Consider the following 16,256-nt stretch of genomic DNA (forward strand, 5'->3'; position numbering starts at 1 on the left):
AGCGGAAGAGGACGTTTGAGCCAGCTCAGTAGCCGTAGTTGGTCGGAGGCCGGCCGTGGGGGATTGTGGGAGAAGATGGCGGCCGCCGTTCAACCCCGGTTCGTCCGGGCCCTGCCAATGTCACGTAAGTGTCACTGGCAGCTGCTGCCCTGGTTCGGGATCCCGATGCTGGGATCTAAGGTTTGGGGAGTGGAGCCGTGCCGTCGACTCCTTCGGCACCCTCGTTTGTGTAGGTTCTGAGCTGCCGGTGTTCAGTTTCTCCTTTCCTTTTCCTTCTGCTTAATTAAACTGTGCCCTTGGGAAGGGGCCCTGAGAACTTGAGCAGTGGGAAGGGAAAAGGAAAAAGTAGGGGACACTAAAGGATCGAGATAATCAGAGTTCGGATAGGGTTTGGGTTGTGAGAAACACTTGAGTGGAGTGGGGAGAGGAAACGAGGGGCAGAGAGATTTCTCATGGATTGACTTCATTACCTCTGCAAACCCTTAATCGGTCTTAACTTTAGATTCTTCATGTCACAATATAATGGATAATCACACAACGTCAGGGAGTCTCTAAGAAAGATGAAATGAAGTGTTTATAAAAGTAATTTTCTAACCAAAAGTGCCTCTACAAATGTTTGGTCGAAGCTCCGTGGTTTGTGGGGAGAGAGGGATGTTGGTGGAGAAAGAATAAGGAGATTGGTGGAAAGAAATGTGAAGAATGAAGGATATCTTATACTTTGTCACCATTCTTTATTTTCCCTTATTCTCATTGGATTTGTTTTCAGTTCTCAAATTGAAAACATACCTTTGTTCTTCCCGTCATTAGGAGGCAAGGAAAGCAAAGACATTAGGAATTCAGTTACACTCCATTATCATCTTTTCACTCTATTCTTCCGTAAACATGCCAATCAATCCCCCAGAGTTATATTTTTTTCACTGTATATTTTAGTTATTACAGAAAGTCACTTGTTCTTAAAATTGCCTCATGTCAGAATTACTGTTGGAGCTTTATGAAGAATAGAAGTGGAGACTCCCTGTAGAGCTGTGGAATCAGAATTAGCTCCTTGCACCTCAAATTTTTAAAAGCATTGCAGGTAGTTCTAATGTTCACCTGAGGTAAGGATCAGGAGTGTTCAGCATTCTTTTTTGTTTGTTTGTTTTGTTTTCCATCTTGGTTAGGATTCCTGCATACTGCTGGGAATGTGGCATTGCATGTCAATAATAGTGGATGGTTTTGTAGCCATGACTATTTTGCAAAGGCATTAAATTATTGTATTAGATATAATGAAGACTGAATGATAACTGATATTTTTGAGTACTTGCTGTCTGTTTAACACAGTTCTAGATATTTTCTAGATTATTTTTTCTTTAACGGGCATTTCCTTAGTAGACACTGTAGCTTATGCTCTTAACTACTCTGCTTTACTGTCTCTAGTAAAGTAAGGGGTAAACTCTGAAGAGGCAAGTTTAGTATGTAGTATAATCCAGACATCGTAGAACAGAACTATGTAAAACAATTGTATACACTTATGTGTGGAAGACTAGTAAATAAAATATGAAATAAAAAAAGGGAAAGAGTAATGTCATTTGAGGTAGCCAGGGTACATTGGCATGCCAGTGGAGAATTGTAGGACTCTACCCCCGCCCCTGCTGCTTTACTGGGTCATTTTTGTCAGCATATCAATATAATACTTCATATTATGAAAAAAACCAGCCCTTCCTGGTCCTCATGTCTAGTCCCATTTCTCTTTGCCCTTTACATTTCTTCTCAGAATTATATGTATTCCTCTTACTACTTCTTGTTTCATGTTCTCGAGATTTTGCTTGCTCCACTCTGGCTTGCGTTCCCACTAATACAACAGAATTGCTTGTTAAGATATTGTCACCACCATCTTCTAGATTCTGTGATCTTCCCTATTTATTCACTTTTCAGCAGCATTTGATAAGAGCTAATTGTTCTCTCATTGAAACATTTCATTTGGTTTCTGGATACCATTTCCTTTTTTTTTTTTTTTTTTTTTTCCTTCACTGATTTGTTTTTCAATATCTTACTTGCTCTTTGGGCTCGTCACTAACCTCTTTAAGCCTTAGTTTCCTCATCTGATAAAGATAACATTTAAGATAATATCTATTAAGCACTTAGAATGATGCTGGACACCTGGTAAGATCTCTCTAAGTTTAACTGTTACGTCGTTATTATGGGTCTGATCTGTTTGTTTTTAATTTCTGTGGTTTCAATTATTATTCTGTAAGCCAGGCTATTTCTCCAATTCTATACTTTGGTTTTTGGTTTAGTTTTTATTTTTTGGGCAACATAGCAATGAAGTCTTGCTATGTTGCCCAGGCTAGCCTTGAACTCCTAGATCAAGTGATCTAGAGTGAGCCTCCTGAGTAACTAGGACTACAGGTATGCAGCACCATGCCTGGCCTTAATTTCCTACTTTTTGATAGGGAAAAACAGTTTTGTACAGACTGTCACTGGGAAGTTATTCCCAGAAAATAAACACAGATTTTCTAAAGAAATTACCATTTGTCTCTCATTTTTTTCCAAGTATACACAGTGCCAATGATAAACTACAAAATTTGCTTACTGGAATGGAAGCTCTTCAGCTTTTTCAACCTTTAGTTATTCCTACTTATGTGAAAGTTGGGTAACTTGCTCTAAAAGTCTCCTTTAATAAGTTATAAGAGACTAGGAAATCAGAACATATGCAAAGGAGATTTACATATTTGCTATAGGAGGGGGTAGTTGATGGAAGTAGAGATGTTTAAACTGCAGAAGAGACTACTTAGTGGGACTGTAATTGCTGCAGTTAGACGTGAAGAGGATTTACACTTGTTCTTTGTTATTCCGGAGGAAGATGAGGAATAAAAGTACTGAGAATCAGTCACTTATCCCCCTTATGGCAGAACTGTCTAATGATTAGGATGGCTCAAATTGGAATGGGCTACTATAGAAAATAGTGAATTTCCCAACCCTGCATATGCACGTGCTAAGGCCAGGTAGTCTCTTTGCACACATACTACGCAGAGCTGTAAGTGCCGATATGATTTTGAGGGTTTCTTCAACTACCAAGAAACCAAGTCCATAAAAGAGAAATGGTGGGAGGTTTGACAAAAAGCAGTTGTTATTAACTTTTCAAAAATTAGAAAATCTTTTTGCAAGTACTTTGCTCCTTAAGTCATCATTTTTGATGTTTTCCAGTGGTTTTATATTGTCTGAATTGCATCTTTTCCCCCTTAATGCTCTGTGCTAACAATTGTTCCTCTAACTCACATATCAGCTTTATTTTTCATTAGTCATCATTTCAGAATCTGTTCCAGATAGGTCTTTTAATATTAACTTGCACTAGTTTTATTCTTTCTAACCTCTACATTGTTATACATGATGTGTTTCTCATGGAGCTCTATTCTTTCTGCTATTCCTCTTTAAAACCTTTCTCAAGACATTTTATTCAGGAATTCTTCCTCATGACAACATGACTTAATGTGGTTTATCTTCCTAGACAAATTATATCCTGTAGGGCAGAAAGTTTACTTTTTGATTTTTATATATTTCCTCATGTCCTAGGGATTTTGTGTTGCAATAATTCATTTTTTTATTGCTTTTGCTAATTTATTGCTAAATTACTGATATATTGATCACAAAATAATGTTTCCAGGAAAAGAAGGATATGTATTCACAATTATTTTTATATTATCATGTGCTGTTTTTATATATCTTGGGTTTCTTTTTCAAGGTTCTGCCATTTTTGCAGTAGCCACATCTGGGGTTCATGGCCCATCCTGTCGCCAGCTTCATCATGCTCTCATTCCTCATGGAAAAGGTGGACGTTCCTCTGTCAGTGGGGTTGTGGCCACTGTGTTTGGAGCAACAGGATTCCTTGGCCGATATGTTGTCAACCATCTTGGTAAGTAAAGTTCGTTGAGTTCAGTCTGTTCCCCTGCCATTGGTTAGGATTGCCCAGTGAGAGGCCATAAGCTGTTTCTCTTCATTTTAACGGTATTACTAGTTATTTCTGTGTTATTATGAACATCCTCATGCTTCCTACTTAAGACATTAAGATGAGAATAACGGATTGAGGAGTTACAGCATCTTTAGTACGGCAAAATATGCTTTTTGTCAATTTAAATGTCATACAGAATTTATTTACCATATCATTATTGTATAACATATCCATATTTTATCAATGTTGATCCTTGTTTCAATCCATTTTTTAGGACGGATGGGGTCACAGGTGATCATACCCTATCGATGTGATCCTTATGACATTATGCATCTTCGGCCCATGGGTGACCTGGGCCAGATTATCTTTCTGGTAAGGCCTTCGTGTCTGATAATTAGAGTTGACAAATGTAAATTCCTAAGGTCATTTTTAAGAGAAAGAGGCAGTATAATTTTATCCTAGAATGGACCAGGGGTACCCTGTATTTGCAAGTTCTTTCAGTTAGGCTCTCGTGTCTCTTGTCTTGGTGTGCAACAGTTGGCAGGTGTTTTATGCAAGGGCTAGATAATAAATATTTTAGACTTTTTAGGCCAGACATAGGTAGTATATAAACAAATGGTATGTCTGCATTCCTTTAAAACTTTGTTACAACATCAGGCTACAAGCCAGACTTGACCTATTGGCTATAGTTTGCTAATTCCTACTCTAGGCCTCTTCTGTCTAATATGCTTGCCACTAGCCACATGGTGGCTCTCGAGCACTTGAAATGTAAGATGTGCTATAAGTGTAAAATGCAAATTTCAACAACTCGGTATGAAGAAAACAATATTCAATATATCAGTGATTTTTTTTATCGTTATTACACATTGAAATAGTGTATCAGATATAGCAAGGTAAATAAAAGTATACTAAAATGAGTGTCTCTTATTTCTTTTTACCCTTTGAAATGAAATGTGGCTATTAGAAAATTAAAAAAGTAGACCAGAAAGTAGTAAATTCAGAATTGCATATGTACTTCATGTTATATTTCTGTGGATGGTGTTTTATAATCAGAAAACCATCTCCAATAGGCTGTTTTATAACTTGGTTTACTTAGCATGGATTCAGCTTAAAACAGCCTTCCTAACCATTCCTTGTCATTCTTTAATCTACAAGGTCTTCTTTAGGCCAGAGTTGCCAATGGGGCAAGGCAGGGAGAGGGCGACGGGGAGAACCTTTAAGGGAGTGATTTAAATTGCCTAAGTTGTACAGTGATTATAGAGCCATGATGGTTTATCAGATAGAGACCAAGGATGCTCAGTATCTTGTGCTGCTCAGAATAGTCCCTTCCCATAAAGAATCGTGCTGCCCAAAATGCCTACAGCCGCCTTATTGATTGCTGTCCTCTCTGGGTCTTGATGTTTGGCTCAACTGTGCTTTCAGCCAACTTCCTACTTTTGTCATACTCTATGAAACTGAGCTCTTCCATTTATACTCTTTCCCTTTTAAAAAATTCTGGTAAACATCTTTAACATCTCTGACTTTATATTCATACAGATGATTTGAAATCCTTTTAAATTTTGACTAATTTTTGATGACATTTTCATTTGTTCCTTCTTGAATACTCACAAGCTAAGTGTAATATTTATGTTTGACCTTTCTTGTTTCTTAAATATTTTTCTTTTCCAATATTTTATTATCAAATATCTTCTTGGGGTTAAAGTTTCAGAAACTTAGCTTTCGACTAGTTTGTCTTTTTTTTTTTAATCTTTTTTCCTTGCACTGGGAATTCTACCACTGAGCTACATCCCCAGACCTTTTTACTTTTTATTTTCATACAAGGTCTCCTTAAACTGTAGAGACTGGTCTCCAACTTGTGATTCTCCTGCCTCAGTACTTAACTCACTGGAATTACAGGCATGTGCCACTGCACCCAACTTTCTCTAGTTATATGTGACTTAATTTTATTGGTCACCTTGTTAGTGCCTCTGAATTAAAAAGTATTTCACAAGAGATAGGTGAAACCTCTGGTTAGCTTGCAAACATGGAATCACTAAAATTGAGCCATATGACATTGATTTTGTTCTTCCTGCAGATAGTTATTTACTGAGTACCTAATATTGAGGTGAGCTTTAAAGCATGTCTTGATGAGTAAGATATAAGGGAACTCAGTCCTGTGTGGTGAGTTTTTTTTTATGTGTTTATTTTTGAGAAAGATGGGCCATTTGGGGTATGGGGTATGATTTCCCCACTTTAGTCCATTTGAAACTGTTATCTAAATGGCTGCTTGGTTTCTCAGCCTGCCTATGCCCGTTGAGCCTTATCCTTGAGAATTTGGTTTCCTTTTGATTTCTGTCCTGGGGTGTTAGACAGTTCACACAGTTACACCTCAAGCTCTTCTACTCTGAGTCATTTGGAATACTTCTGACCTTGGTGTCTTTTCTAGCTAGTTTTTTTTAAGTATATCACTCATTGTGCAGCAGACTTGATGTATATGTAGTCCTTAGAGTACCCCCATGAAGTAGGTTGTATTTCTTCCCTCCCTGCCTCTCTGTCTCTTTCTTTCTTTTGCTGGGGGTTAAGCCTAGAGGTACTCTATTACTGGGCTATTCCTTCAGCCCATTTTATTTTTTATTTTGAAATGGGTCTTACTGTGTTGCCTAGGCTGACCTTTGAATTCGTAATCCCCCTCTCAGCCTCCCTAATAACAACTGGAATTAAAAGGTGTGGGCCACTATACCCAACTTTGGTATTTTCTAATTTTACCTGGAGCTTGAAGAGCTAACTTGTACAAATTTAGTCTGTCTGACTCCAACACTACCTTTTAATACTGTTTGCCCCACACTCCATCATCAGTTCCAACTGGTTCTTGCTGGGGCTTCATCTTTTTGTTCTTGATTCTGAGTTTTCTTTTTTTCTCTTGGACATTCATGTTCATTCTTTCTCTTTTTTTCTCTCCCACTGCTCCCTAGCCTCCTTCCCCCTGTTTTGTTCCTCTTCTTGCTCCTTCCCTGTCTCATTGTACTGACTCATACATACACTTAATATTTGGCTCTAGAAAATTGTTGTTAACTTACCTTTCATTGAAGTGTTTACAAAGTTTCAATTTTCACTTTAATATAGGAAATTTGTCCTTTTGTCTGGGTCATTTAATTCTTAGTCATTATTTTGGATAAAGTTATCATTGACACTTAAATCCTAAATGATTTATAAACTGCTAAAAATATAGTTTTATGACAAAACCTGAGGTTTTAATTTACTTCTCTCTGACTCTAGTTTTCATGTCTTTAAAGTAGAAATTATTAGATCTGGGATTATAGAAAAGGAAAGAATTACAAAGAAATAAGGAAATAGTCATAGACCACCCCACACCTCCAACTAATGCTAGACTTTAAAAGACCTTGTGTCTTCAGTCTGTAAGTGGTTGATAAATAGGGGATGCATCTTTGTCTCCCAAATGATCCTTGGTTCTTTGATTGTTTCAGGAATGGAAATTTGATTACTGAATTCCTTCATAAACTTGGGTAGTTGGATAGACAAAAATTAATATCTTAAATATGAACTGCCTCTCCTCTAGTTCTGTCATTTGGTTTCCTGAGTAAAATGTTTTTAACCTGTTTGCCCCAGGAGAGTCAGAGAATTAGCAAGGAGTTTTGAGACCTTGGCCTCATTTCTGTTGTAATCAGTGGAACCTGTATGAAATGGCACCATTTTGAGACTAGAGTAGATGGTCCATTTTAAAATTTACCTAGGTGTCTATAGAAGCATTAGGTGCAAGGTTGGGCCCCTTACGTTTTCATCTGATTGGCTATTACTGCTATAGGAATGGAATGGGAGAGACAAAGATTCTATCCGAAGAGCAGTGGAGCACAGTAATGTGGTCATCAATCTTGTTGGACGAGATTGGGAAACCAGGTAATCTTAGTGTCTTTTACTTTTTTGTGTAAATCTAAGGGTTCAGTAGACTTTTATTGGGCACCTTCTGTATGCCAGGCTCAGTTGTAACATTTTCAGTTAGCCCATCAATAATGATTGTTTAAATGACCCATATGTGTATATGTCTAGTGACACTTGTTAAATTCACCTGGGAGTAGACGGTGTAAGTTGTTGTGATCGGACGACCTTAAAAAGCACGTGTGGGTTTGTCAGTGTGTTTGATGATATCAGCTAGATAGTGACTGATGTTGGGCTGTGCTTAAATCTGTCAGTCTAGTGGGGGATTAGAAGTAGAATTTTGCCTGTTCTGTTCATCAGGCTAACCATTGCTTTTTCTTTTGTGGACAATGTTCTAGATTGCTTCTCTGTATTTTTAATTGAAGATGGCATAAATATTACTTTGAATAGTTCTGTTTGGCTTTTGTGTAAGTTATCAATAAGCAATGTTTTATAGTTCCATAAACACTTTATTCACACCTTTTTTTTTTTTAGCATTTACTAAAGTTGGACTTCGATTTCTTTGTTTCATCAAATATTTTAAGTTTTTGCAGGGTCATACTCAACTTTATGTCTCTCATAATGACCAACATAGTGACTTATACAGAGCATGCATATAATTAATGTTGGAAATTGAATTGGTGACTGAGTTTTTGAGTTTCTTTCTTTCCCTTGAGAGAAACAAAGTTTCAGGAATAAAAAGTGATTTCCTTTCAAGTCCCCAAACTTTCCTCCTCCTACTAACCATTATAGTCAGGTTTTCTTATAGGACCTCAACCTCGTGATTCTTTGAGAACATGGGATATTATGTTTGTTGGATTTACAACTCAGAATGGGCCTCAAACTATTTATAATAATGACAGCAATAAGGCCTGTAAGCTCTATAAAAGCATTAATATTGGCTTATAGTTAAATCATTACTGTTTTAAAGTTTAACTTCTGTGAAAACCAGCTTAGCCTGGAGAGCTTTGAAATCCTGAGTTCTGAACTAATCCCTTTTATTTTCTTCCAGAAACTTTGATTTTGAGGATGTTTTTGTGAAGATTCCCCATACAATAGCTCAAATTTCTAAGGAAGCTGGAGTTGAAAAATTCATCCATGTTTCCCATCTGAATGCAGACATTAGAAGCTCTTCTAGATATCTGAGAAATAAGGTAATTAACAAATTATTTGGGGTTTCACAGAGCTAGAGTTTCTTAGTTCCTTTGAAACATGGTGTAAATGAGAATGGTTTCTCATCAACGTATTGAGAATTAAAAGGATTTCTAATTCTCTGTATCCAGATTGAGATGTGCGTGTGTGCTCTATTGTGACATTTTGATTGAGTGTCTTCTGTTTGAATGCTAAAGGGTTTCAAAGATAGACTGTATTATTACTTGCCCTCAGATGCTTAAAGTTTCTTTGGGCCATGGTATCATTATACAGAAAAGATCAGAAAAGGTAGGGTATGATTTCTGCCAAAAGAGGCATACCTGTGTTATCTACTAGGGGTAAAGGACCATCTTTTCCCTCAAACCTCTTGCATAGTCAGGGGTTTATGCCACTCTTACAAGGGTGATGTGAAGAGAACGACAGGGACAATACGTGCCAGGGCAAAGGGCTCTTCACATAAGGCTTAGTCTTCTTCTATTCCCAGAAACCACACATAGTCTAGATAATACTATGCTTTATTACTCTGGTTTGAAGTCAGACTGTAACCTGAAATGTCTTCATTATCAGGTAGTCAAAAGGGATGTCAGTGTCTGACTGCTCTTAGCATTTGTTTTTTACCATAATGATTCTGTCTTGAGTCATACTGTTAAAAAAAACAAACCTTGACAATGGCTCCAAATGTTTTACTCTTGGCATTTACTTCTTGGACAAATTGTTTGCTAGTCACTGACTTGTGTGTTAAATATTATTAGGCACTGTGCATATAGTAGTGAATAAGAGGCATGGTCCTTGTCTAAATTAAGTTTCTAGTGCTGATGTGTTAAATGTTGCAAAGTAGCAAAGGTTGCTACAGGAGTGTATAATCGGGGAGAGAGTACACCTATTAGTTAGGAGCATTTAATTACTAGCATCAGAAAATCCAGTGTAAACTGGGTTAATGCAAAGAGAATTTGTAGGCTCATGTATCTGAAAAATCTGGCATTAGGGAATACACACTACAAATTGTTGCCAAGGTTTCTTGGGCCTCTGGCTTTGCTTTTCTGCTTCTCTTAGCTCTGATTTTCTCCTTCTGTGAGCTTTGTCTCTCACAGTCACAAAACTGGCCCACAGCATGTCCAGGTCTTACCACTTGTATTCTCCACTGAAGAAAGAGGAAATGAGCATGAGAGCACTTGTGCTTGCCACTGCCCTATCATTTTAAAAATGATTTGGATTTCACAGTTATTTGGGAGGGAATGGGAGTGTTGGTGGTGAGAAAGAGAAGAGTCAAAACCTAGCCCTCTGGCTTAGCCACTGGGGTGGTGGTGGCACTGTTGAATAAGAAATACTTGAGAGGTACTAGGCTTTAGGGCAGTGCTTCTTCACCCTAGTTGCTCCTTAGAATCCACTGAGAGAGCTCTTAAAATTCCCAGTGCCCAGGCTGCACTATAGTCACAAATAAAAACAGAATCTACAGGGGTGGAAGGTGCAGCAAAGATTGAGAGGCTCTATTTTAGTTGAGAGAATGGAAGGTGATTCTGTTCTTGTCTGGGGCTTCCGTGATGTGTAACAGTCATTCAGATAGCACTGGTAAGAGGACTTTATGAAAAGTTCAGATAAGAAGTTTGTGTTGTAGATAGAAATTGGAGTCACCAGCATTTGTCCATAATTGTTGTAATGAGAGGGCATAAGATGACCTATTGAATAAATGTAGATTCAGAAGAGAATTTTGGACTTGGCCTAGAGGAATACTGGTGTCAGTGATCTGAGAGAGGAATAGGTACCTGCAAAAACCAAATCAAAACAAACAAAAAGACTGAACAGGTGCGAACACTGGAAGGTAGAAGGGAAACAGGAGAGTACAATGTTATGAAAGCCAAGGGAAGACAGTGTTGGGAGGAGGGAAGAGTCACTTAGGAGTGCCATTGATGAGAACTGTAATGTCTTGAATTGTGGACATGGAGGGCATCAGTGATATTATAAAAAATAGTTTCAGTGCAAGTGTTGAAGTGGAATCTAGAATATAGAGAGTGAAGGGTGAGTTGCCAGAGGAGAAATTGGTAGTTCATGGTGAGAACTTGAGGTGGTTTTCTTCTACTCTTATATTTTCTCTTCAATTTAGAAGATGAGGTCATTTGGAAAGAAGAGGAAAGAAACAGGAGCCTGAGATTTGAGTAGAATAGAAAATGCTCAAAAGGCAAAGTAAGTTAATTAGAGGAAAATACCATTGTTGGGATCACTTAAGTTGGTGGCATAGTCCTAATTTGTGATTTTTATTTATTTATTTTCTTCCACCTGCTAAAGGCTGTGGGAGTACATGACTCAAAGGAGGCTAATGGCGTTCCTCCTTTAGGATTTTACCTGGTGGCTGGAGTAAAGGACACAGGGACAAGGTCGTTTACAATATTGTTAAGAGAGTAATTGAAAAGATGAGCCTTGGATTCTAATATGTGATACTGAACTGGCGGCGGGTGGGTGGCAGGAAAGGTAGGAGGGGTTGATTATAGGGGAAATGGAATTAGTGTACTACAGTCTCTGAGAAGGTTGAGGAACAGGTGTCCCAGGAATAGATAAACCAAGAATAAACAGGCTAAATGTGTAGGAGATTCTCATCTAAGTGTAGTATGTCTTCATTTAATGTTTCAGAAGAAGATCACTTTCCAACATTATCAAGTCTGTGATGTAACTGAGTTGTGAGTGACAGAAGTGGAATGAAGAGATTGTAAGAGTGGAGAAACTCAAGAATCTGAGAGGTCCAATTCCACATGGGTGTTGGTGTCATCCAGAGCAGTGCTGTAGGTTGAAAAGGAAGACTGAACTAGGGGCCAGTGTGGGTATGCACTGCCACCACTTTCTTTGGTTTAGCCCACTGCCACCATGCTCTCCTTTCTCTGTCAGACTGCTAGGTTGTTGACACAATCCAGAGAATCTCTAAGTAAGAGGAAAAATGGAGACTGGAAAATTCTACCTTTTTTTTTTTTTTTTTCTTTCATTTTCAGTGTAAGCTCCTACAGAATGAAAATGGGAAGAAGCCCAAAAAAGGTTGTAAGAGGCAGGGTGTGTGTGTGTTTACCATTCTGTGTAATTGAGTTTTGTGAGTAATAATATTCCTTCATCTCAAAGAAAATATGACTTTTGAAATATAAGTAGTGTCCCAATAATGGAAAGAATGGAAGCTTTGTTCAATTGTCTCAGAACAGAACAGTTTTGTTTCTGACTGTTTATTTAGGCTGTTGGAGAGAAGGAAGTGAGAAATGCATTTCCAGAAGCTACCATCATAAAACCATCAGACATCTTTGGAAGAGAGGATAGATTCCTCAACCATTTTGCAAGTATGTATTCTTTCTTAATACAAGAGAGTGATATTGGTTAACCAAGTTCAAGATGAGCACAAATAACAGTATTCTCTGACTTGACAGATAAGGTAGTATTTTTCTCCTTCAGTTGCCTTTTTCTCTCCTAAAGTTAAATTTCATTGTTAATATGGTCCTTCCTGTTTCTGGGAAGTGGTGAAGGCTCAGTTAAAATTGGTGGTGCCAGTGGAATTATATAGGTAACAATTTGTTTTCCAGCAGCTGTTGAAGGCAGTAGGAGTGCATGGCTCAGGGAGCAACTTAGATGAGTAGGAGCATGAACTTTGGAGTCAGAGGCTTGAGTTTAAATCTTGGCCTCACTAGCTCAGCAACCTTGGCAGTATATTAGAATACCACACAGAGTAATTTCACTGACCTAGAATCCTTTGAGTTCCATATATTTATCCCAACCCCCAATTCCCACCCTAGACACCTGGCAACCAGTGATCTTTTTACTGTCTCCATAATTTTGCCAGTTTCAAAACATCATATAGTTGGAATCATACAATATATAGCCTTTTCAGATTGACTTCTTTTACTTAGCAATATGCATTTAAGGTCTCTCCATGTTTGTTTGTTTGTTTTGTATGTATATGTGTGGCTTGATACCTCATTTCTTTGTATAGCTGGATAGTATTCTCTTTATGGATGTACCTGTTTCTTCATCCAATTTTGATGTTTTTGTCATGTGTTTTCCCCTGATTATGTCTTCTGACATTCTGTATTCATTTCCAGTTTGCTTTTAGGATTGTGGTACAATATACATAAATATAAAATTTACTGCTCACTGTGAATTGAATTATGTCCCCCTAATATGTTGAAGCCTTAACTCCCAATGTGACTTTAATTGGAATTTTGGCTTTGGGGGATTATTAAAGTTAAATGAGGTTATAAGAGTCCTAATTTGATAGGATTGGTGGTCTTGTAAGAAGAGGAAAATAGAGCTATCTCTCCTTCCATGCACATGTTGTGGATACAGTGGGAAATTGACCCCACAAGCCAGGAAGAGGGCCTTCATCAGGAATCAAATTGTCCTGGCACCTTGATCTTAGGCTTCCAAGCCTCAGATCTTTGAAGAAATAAATTCCTATTGTTTAAGCCACCTGGTCTCTGGTTTTTATTATGACATCCTGAGCAGGCAAAGACCGATTTTGGCACTGAGAAGCAAGGCACTGATATAATAAATACCTGAAAATATAGTGTGTCTTTCAAACTGAGTAGTAAATATGGACTGGAAGAATTTTGAGGTACATACTAGAAATATGAATGGTAAGGGAAATTTTCATAAGTTTTCAGGTGGAAATGGGAACATGTTATTGGAAAATAGAGGAAGTGTTATCTATGTTATAGAATGAATTTGATCTGTGTTCTTATGTTTTGTGGGAGGTAGAACTTGATGAAATTGGTTATATAGGTGAAAAGATCTCTAAGCGAAGCGTCAAAGATGTGCCTTGGTTCTTCCTAACTACTTATAGTGAAATGTAAAAGGAAAGACACGTTTTGAAGAAGTAATTCTTAAGCATAAGGGAACCAAAACCTGAAGATTTGAAAAATTCTCAGCTAATTTTATTGCAGAAAATAAGAAAGATTGTTTTGAAAGGAACCCTAAGGATGTGGTTGCACAGCCATTTAATACAGAAGTCATAGGCGTGACCGCTATCTTAGCAAAAGCCAAGAACAGAGGTGAGATTGTATCGACTAAGCCCCTGCCAGTTTGAACTGGAGGAGACAGAGATACTGGGATATAATGAGGAAAGTTTGCCAGACTTCTTAGAACCTTCAGGACTGGATCACAGAGCTGTTCTTCAAAAAAAAAAAAAAAAAAGGGGGAATAATGGCCCCAAAGACATTCCAGTTGTGTTCAGGGTTGCTTTGGCTTTCCAAGGGTGGGGCCATGGTTTCAACAAGTCAGATGACTTCTGCCAGAGGCCTTGTGGGTGAGGCCAGACTACCTAGTCTTGGAGGTGAAGATGCCTAGAACTTTGAGGGCCGGCCCTCTGGAACCTTTGGAGCTACCAGGGTAGGTTGTTGACCCAAAGGATGAGACCACCATCGCAGTGAGTCTGGGAGGCTGGACATTGAGGCAAAGAGGATTATTCTTTTTTTTTTTTTTTTGTGATTCTGGGGATTTGAACCCAGGTCCTTGTGCTTGCAAGGCAAGCACTCTACCAACTGAGCTATCTCCCCAGCCCCAAGAGAATTATTCTTGAGAATTCAGATCTAATATGATTTACTCTGCTAAGTTTTGTGCTTGTTTGGATCTGATCACCTTTTCATCTTTTCCTGTTTCTCCTGTTTGGAATGGGAATATCTATCCTATGCCAGCTGATAATTTTGTTTTGGAAGCCCATAACATATATGGTTTCGTAGCTGGACAGGTATTTTGCCTCAGAATGACTTGTACTTTTGAGTCTTGCCCATATCTGAGGAAGATGATATTTTGATGAGATTTTAGACATCAGAATTCATGCTGGAGTTAAGACTTTTAGGGCTTAAGACTGAGACATTTTCTTAACCGTTTCTAAGAGTATTGGTTTAGGAGTACCAAGTATCACCTACAACTGTACAACCAATCTCTAGGATTTTTTCATCTTGCAGAGCTGAAATTCTATATCCATTTAAACAACAACTCCATATTCTCTTCTTCCCCCAGTGTCTGTCAGCCACCATTCCACTTTCTAATTTCTACTAATCCCACTACTATAACTAGTACTTCATTGTTTTATACTGTTTTCTGTTGTTAATAGTACTCTACCACAGACTGGGAAAGTGATAAAGAAAAGAGGTTTATTTCGACTCATGCTTTTGGTCCAAGGTCAAGGGCTCTTGGTGATTTTTCTTGAGGTTGTGCTGAGTACCATGTGATAAGAAACCAGAATGGCCACTGAGAGACCTAGCCAAACCATCTTTTACAGAAGATCTACTCTTTATCTTTTTAAAAATTTAATTTGTTGATTTTAGTTATATATGAGAATAGAATCTATTTTGATATACAAGCATGGAATATATCTTACTCTAATTAGGATCCCAGTCTTATGGTCTTATGGATGTACACAATGTATACATATATGTGGTGTATTCACATACATACATAGGAAAGTTATGTCAGAGTCATTCCACTGTCTTTCCTATTCCTATCCCCCCGCAACCCTTCCCTTCATTCCCCTTTGCCCACTCCACTGAATTTCTTTTTATTATTTTTTTATTCATTGTACACATTTGGGGTACAACTTTTCATTTCTCTGATTGTACACAAAGTAGAGTCATACTGTTTGTGTAATCATACATGTACATAGAGAAATGATGTTTGTCTCATTCCATTCTTTCCTTCCCCCCGCCCCCTTCCCACTCCTCATTTCCCTCTACACAATCCAACCTTCCTTCCTTCCTCCCTACCCCCCTGTTATGTATCATCATCCACTTCAGAGAAAGCATTCGGTCTTTGGTTTTTTGGGGATTGGCTTATCTCACTTAGCATGATATTCTCCAGCTCCATCCATTTACCTGCAAATGCCATAATTTATTCTTCTTTATGACTGAATAATATTCCATTGTGTATATATACCACAATTTCTTTATCCATCTTTCTGTTAATGGGCATCTAGTTTGGTTCCATAGTTTAGCTATTGTGAATTGTTCTGCTATAAACGTTGATGTGGCTGCATCACTATAGTATGCTGATTTTAACCCCTTTGGATATATACTGAGAAGTTTGATAACTGGATCAAATGGTGGTTCCTTTCCTAGTTTTTTAAGAATCTCCATACTGCTTTGCAGAGTGGTTGCACTAATTTGTAGTCCCACTAACAATATATGATCATACCCTTTTCTGCACATCCTCGCCAACATTTAGTTACTTGTATTCTCCATAATTGCCATTCCGGTTGGAATGAGGTGAAATCTCAGCATAGTTTTAATTTTCATTTCTCTTA

The 16,256-nt window shown here is 38.0% G+C and overlaps 1 protein-coding gene across 2 annotated transcripts in view; it reads left to right on the top strand.

Moving 5' to 3' along the window:
- Nucleotides 1-4: 4 nt before the first annotated feature.
- NDUFA9 (NADH:ubiquinone oxidoreductase subunit A9) overlaps nt 5-16,256 on the top strand; it is a 29,805-nt gene continuing 13,553 nt past the window's right edge. The window contains exons 1-6 of one of the 2 annotated variants that reach the window (XM_079143005.1): nt 5-124; nt 3,722-3,892; nt 4,203-4,300; nt 7,731-7,822; nt 8,853-8,994; nt 12,201-12,303. In XM_079143005.1, the coding sequence (XP_078999131.1) occupies nt 76-124; nt 3,722-3,892; nt 4,203-4,300; nt 7,731-7,822; nt 8,853-8,994; nt 12,201-12,303 (655 nt within the window). In that variant the 5' untranslated portion in view covers nt 5-75. Of the gene's footprint in view, nt 230-3,721; nt 3,893-4,202; nt 4,301-7,730; nt 7,823-8,852; nt 8,995-12,200; nt 12,304-16,256 lie in introns of both variants that reach the window. The other variant, XM_079143004.1, reaches the window with a different exon arrangement.

The sequence above is a fragment of the Sciurus vulgaris genome (genome assembly GCF_902686455.1).
Source record: "Sciurus vulgaris genome assembly, chromosome: 5".
Taxonomy (NCBI): domain Eukaryota; kingdom Metazoa; phylum Chordata; class Mammalia; order Rodentia; family Sciuridae; genus Sciurus; species Sciurus vulgaris.